Source organism: Pleurodeles waltl, chromosome 5 (assembly GCF_031143425.1).
Source record: "Pleurodeles waltl isolate 20211129_DDA chromosome 5, aPleWal1.hap1.20221129, whole genome shotgun sequence".
NCBI lineage: Eukaryota > Metazoa > Chordata > Amphibia > Caudata > Salamandridae > Pleurodeles > Pleurodeles waltl.
The window spans coordinates 891,613,618-891,619,617 of NC_090444.1; the positions used below are offsets into that span (position 1 = coordinate 891,613,618).

Below are 6,000 nucleotides of genomic sequence, written 5' to 3' on the forward strand. Positions count from 1 at the left end.
AGGCGCTAGGGCCCTAGAGTCATTTTTTGCCTGGGAACGCCTACCTTGCAGCTCATCTCAATGACCTTAACTCCATAATTTTGGCACTAGAAATGTCTAGCGCCAAAATATAAATATGGAGTTAAGTTTGCTCCAGAGTTGCGTAAAAAAAAAAAAATGCCACAAATCCCGGTGCTAAGTATAAATATACCCCCAAGTGCATTGTGAAATGTCAGTATTTTATTTATTTATATAGTTTTCATTCCTGCTTTGGGCCACTGTTGTGCGGTCGTGGGCAAATATAAGTGAAATTCAAAGCAATGCCGGAAAGACAGAGTATGGAGGAGTGAAAAAGAAGAGGGAAACATGCATAAACCTGCAAAGGAAGGACTGGGCATGTGGCAGAGAATGGAAAAGTATAGATATGAGGTCATGTAGACCTTGGCTCCAGATCCCTGAGGTCTAGGCAGACCCTGGCCTCCTCTCCAGTGGCAGAGGACCACCTGCTATATCCAGAGATGCCGGCTTGCCTGGCAGATAATGCAAGTGCATCCGGAGGGGAAGTAGTTGCACATTCAATACAGATGAATGCTGAGCGGGCTGCCATGTGGAAGCACCCATCTGGCATTTGTTTCTTATTTGTAGCCTCAAACCCTAAAGTTGGGGCTGTAGCTGCAAACAAAATGACATATTAATGACTCGCAAACTTTAATCAATTAATTAATCTTTATTCGGTTTATAGAAAAAAACACAAGATAATAAATAAAAACATATAAAATCACGTTTCCTCAAAAGATTAAAATAAATTGATTTTTAGAGAAACATAAAAACAATATATATGACAGTGCAACTAGTAAATAGGTAAGCAGTTTAATTTGCTGCGATCTCGGGATGCTCATTGAGCAGACTTTTCCTGATTCTTACATCATTATTTTCAAAACTCAATACAGTATTACTAATGGGCAAAGTGACTAAAGATTGAAGATGCATAAGGGCAGGTCTAATTGCTTTCAAAGCCTGCACTCAGAAATTTTGTGGAACTTTCAAAAATATATAAAGTGACTTTAATGATTTTGTCTATCCTGAAATGGTTCCCGAGTAATAGGTTGTTTTAGAAACCATTTAGCAAGTAGTTGAGGTAAGTGGGTGCATCAAAGAGTACATATTAATGGAACCCACCCTCAAACATACTAGCAGTGTGGAACAACATTATTTTCAGTTATACCTCTTGTATAGTCCAATGTATTATATATTTGCCTTGTAAAATAATTAATTTAAGTACTTTTTTTAACTAGGGAATTGGAACATTTGTGATGCCTTTAATTGCTCATATTTCATTGCCTTTACTTAGATGAGGAATATCCGATTATCAGACTTCATAGAGTCATTGAAGAAGATCAAGCGAAGCGTGAGCCCCTCAACTCTCGACGCATACATCCGTTGGAACATGGACTTTGGTGATACAACAGTGTGAATGATGACCAGCCTTGACACGGGATTTGTGGATTAAAACTGCCATTGATAGCAAAAGCTACTGTCCTAGAGCAGTTGACTACTAATTTCTATCAGCGTTTTAGAACTTTACAGATCTTTATCAGAAGAACAATATAAATGCACTAAATCTGGATAAACTGAATAGGTCTAATTAAAATAAAATATACAGTGTGAAAATAACATGCTGATCAAGGGCTTTCTACATTAGGATTTGGTGTTAACTCACCCATCATCACTGATGGAAAAAAGCACTGTACAGTGAAGCTGCCGAAAGAAAATCTCTCAAGGCATGAAGTTATGAGACAAAAGTAACAATTTGTATATTTATTAGTAGGTGCACGTTTTCGAATCGCACGAATATTTGAAAAAAACGTGCCTTACATTCCCTTGTTTCTTTGTTTTGCCTGTCTCTGCTGGCCTTTGTTTGTTTGCATCCCTCCCTGATGATTTCTAATCTGTAATTAGAATTTTGTACATTTGTATCTTATTCATTTTTGAATGAGAAAACTAAGGCTGCAGTCAAATTGATTTTGTGCCAAATAAACGATTTTGTAACATGAAAATAAAATCATTTATATCGGTTGGTAGAAACCAGCTTATTTGTTTTATAACACGACCCACTCTTGGCCTTTAAGCAGTTCCATAAAACCACTATTATATGGATCCAGCATACTATAGTTTCCTGGTTCAAGCTTGAAGCCTTTACGACATCAGAATACAGATAATTTCTTTTTTTAATACTTTTTTGTTTAACAGAATTTTATTTAGGGTTTCATTCAAATTTCCACGAATTACAGAAGACTATTTCTAAATGTCAGGCAAATGTAGTCTCCTTTTTTTACTTATGGAGTTTTCCAAAACAAGTGCACAGAAAAGTGAAATTCTGTAACATACAGCTTTATTTGCCTGCTATTTTTAATGTTTGTCTTGTTTGTAAGTATTCGAAACCATAAATAAATTATTTCCTATTTGTAATCGCATATGACTTTGTATTCATAAGCTTGAGTCTCTTTTGGTGTTTTTCACTTTACTTGATTTTCACTGCGTAGATAAAAACTAATATTGCATTCATTCAGGGTCAAGCTCCCAGCGGATCGCTCAGAATTTCACAAAACATTAATATAAACAATTTCATAACGTGCTAATATGCAAGGCAGTGCCTGGAAACCCATTCCTCCTAACATCAACTTTAGATAACCTAATAAAACCCTTTTTTTTTTTTTGCGATTTGAACCCGTTACAGATTCACATGCTTCTCCTACGTTTGCCAACTTGTGGTTTGCACCGGAATTAGTGGGGGTGTTTCAACCACCATAGGTTATAAGCGAGAGCCTGTGTCAATATGCTTAAGTTGCCAGAAATCCTCCTTGATTTGACTCCCCTTTCTGTACCTCACTCCTATTTTTGTCCTTGCTAAGCAGGGTGAAGGTTGTAAATGCCATAATTTTATCATTCTTTGATTAAAGCATCAGCATCTATCTAGCAAGCTGAACAACTACTATGATTCCACAACGCTCCTGCCGCCAGTCAGATACTGGAAGCACATTTCAGCAATGTTGTCGGGTAGGATGCAAAGGAGCATACATTATCCACATGTCATCGTCATAACAAAGACCCGCACAGTGCGGGTCGAGCTCCAGTGGCCATCCTCAGTACAGTACATAGCATGGGCGGCAGGCCTCTCAGTGGGTCCAGGGAGGAGCGGGTCCTCAAGGTCTTTGAAGAGTGCCCCCCAAGTTAGTTGCTGGCAGAGTTGGAAATTACAGAGGTTGCAATTTCAAAATCCACAAACCATACGGACCACTCCCTCCACAGATTAACCCTCCTCCGCATTCAAAAGATGACATGCAAGCATTGAAAGGATAGCTTTTTCTGTTATCTAAGCAAATCTTTGGAATTCTCAGCAAAACAGCCTTCCCCGCCCCCACTTCAAATTCAAAAAGTAAGGCAGACCTAGTTTTTGCTCTATTGTTTCTTCCCTGCATTCACCATTCCTCTAATCAACCTTCCATATCCTGTACCACCTTAAATCTCTGAAATCCCCATAATTGCATGCAGTGTTATATATTTGCTTGTCCAGAAGTCTACCCCCTTGCATTTAGTGGCAGTCCCCTCACTGCTTCCACAAGACATAACCCAACAGGTTATTCACTCCCGACAAGTGCAGAGAAATATTGTTTGACGTTTAACAAACAAACACATTAGGGCGTAGCCTGTTAAATATTATGGCAAGGGGTTGGGATTACCAGTAAGATCTAGAGAATCCCCTTGGATATCAAATCAATTCATAAATTAAACAACCACGCATAACTTTTCTGAAAGCGGAATAAGAGAACTCAATGCAAAAATAGATTATCACTATTTTGAAACACAAGCAAGGTGTTTCTCCCTCCTGTTTTGGACCCTTATGCTTTCAACCTTACTTCCCTCATATGTTTTTAAATTGTTATGCATATTTATGCTCTGGGCCCCTTTAGCACAGTAATCTGTGCACGGGTGGTGGGCCCCTGATTGGGTCCAGAGGGGAGGGGCCCACCTCCAGGGACTTTGCAGGGGGGGCCCTCAAGTTTCATTACTCCACTAAGCAACACTCTTACTAATGGATAGGTTAGACCTCTCTGGACTTCAAGGGTGTTTAGTATAAATACATCTGCCTCTAACAGACCTGCAAGTACATTTAAACAACCATTTTGCGGCATTAGCTAGTATGTTAAAATTTGGACAAATGATTCTGTCAGTGTGCATATGGTGTCCGTAATTACACGGGCAGAGGATAGCAGTATCTGTTAAGGCACATGAATGACAGTGTTCAGCTATGGTGATGTCGATGCTGACGTAACAACGTGAGTTCCTGGGCATATTATAGTAATAGCTGGTTTACGATGGCACTTCCAGGAACTTGATTACAGTTCTGGACAATTTTATAAGATCAATGAAGGTGGCAGCATGGCAAAGCATGCTTAACTTCAGCATTGTTAAACTGACAGGGAAATGTCAGCATGAGTGACGATTTTCGGGAGGAAATATTGAAGCTATTGTGACAAAGTGTGGCTCACTGGTTAGTGTGAAACTAGCACACCAATTATCATGCAAAGTTGTTCTGAACTGGAGTTATGTGAAAGTAATGGGATTTTGAGTGATAGAAAATATATGGAAAGGTGAATGTAAATCAAGCAATGGGACACTTGCATTAAAACTGACAAATTTGGCTACCTGAGAATCCCTTTCTGTTATTTGAGTAGCCTTTTGGTATGGAGGCCCAGGCACATTGGGCGTCATAGCATTGGCAGCAATGAGAAATAGTTCAACACTACATTGATATTAGCAGCACACTCAAATTTATGAGAACCACTCCATCACATATTTATCTGGCAGAGACATCTAGTTGCAGATTCCTTACCTTAGAATTTGTCCTAGGCATCAGTCTGGATCGGGAAATTTTTCTTTAGTAGTACCGCTGCATGCCATTGGGTGGCATTGATCGCCTCCATGTCTGTCATCGGCGCTGTCCCTTCTGGATAGGACATCGCAGGGCCTATGAAGGTGCCACCCTGGCATGCTAACATCAGTACTTTTCTTTCTGCGCCAGCCGAGCACTGATCAGGAGAAGAGCCCCTCATAGTTGCTTTATGACTGATCTTTTTCAACTTTTTGTCAACAATTTTTGATTGTTGACACTTCTGATGCATCGAGGATGTCTTCACCTAAGACTTGGTGAGGTCCGTAATGGATCCGCACCTTGTGTGCTTGTGATGTCTGGAGCACGACCACAACCCAAAGTCATGCTCTGAGTGCCGGGCCATGAATCCAAAAGCCTTGGAGCAGTCCCTAAAGCTCCTTGCAGCCCGGTGCTTGGCTCTGCGTCACTCCCGATCTCAGTCGAGAGGAAGGTCCCAAAAAGGGTTCTGGAGCCCCCCTTCACCATCCCACTCCAAGTCCTCAGAACGATTGGGTAGGTCGAGTCACAAGAAGAAGTCGAAGAAGAACAAGCTTTCTTCGACTTCACCCCACCCATCGGCCGATGAGATGCAGGAAAAAAAAAATCAGCATTCTAGGTCTCAGTCCTCAAAGCCTGTGTCTGGGCCGACTCCGCGCCTCCCCGAATTTCCAGGAGCCTGAGCGATCCGTGCCCACCAGTTTTATGAGGCCTTGCACCTCGTCTTTGGGCAGTCAGACTCCGCTGCAGTGCCTTCGGAAAGGGGCCCCTTCTGGTTCCACGCCGGCAGCTTCAGCCTCGGCTCTAGGGGTTACCTATGGTCCTATTACCTTAACCAATCCAGATGTCCCCAACATGGCATGTGCCCCCTGGTAGCATCAACCCCTAGCTTCATTGCTCACTTTGACAATGAGCTGGAAAGGCGTCGTGCAACACCGGCTCCGACTTCAACAGGGGCCATGCCCACCTATGTTAGATCCGGACTCTTGTTCTTATGGATTGGGGCATGGTGAGGAATGGGAGGGGTCGCTGGACTCTTCAGAATACCAGCTACAAGACCCCTTGGACTGGTGTACAGACCTGAATGAAGC

At 41.6% G+C, this 6,000-nt stretch overlaps 1 protein-coding gene across 4 annotated transcripts in view; it reads left to right on the top strand.

Moving 5' to 3' along the window:
* Positions 1-2,448, top strand: part of SPAST (spastin) — a 465,871-nt gene extending 463,423 nt beyond the window's left edge. For all 4 annotated transcript variants that reach the window (XM_069235003.1, XM_069235001.1, XM_069235002.1 and 1 more), the window contains one exon: positions 1,331-2,448. In XM_069235003.1, coding sequence (XP_069091104.1) covers positions 1,331-1,453 — 123 coding nt within the window. In that variant the 3' untranslated portion in view covers positions 1,454-2,448. The remainder of the gene's footprint in view (positions 1-1,330) is intronic.
* The last annotated feature ends 3,552 nt before the right edge of the window (positions 2,449-6,000 follow it).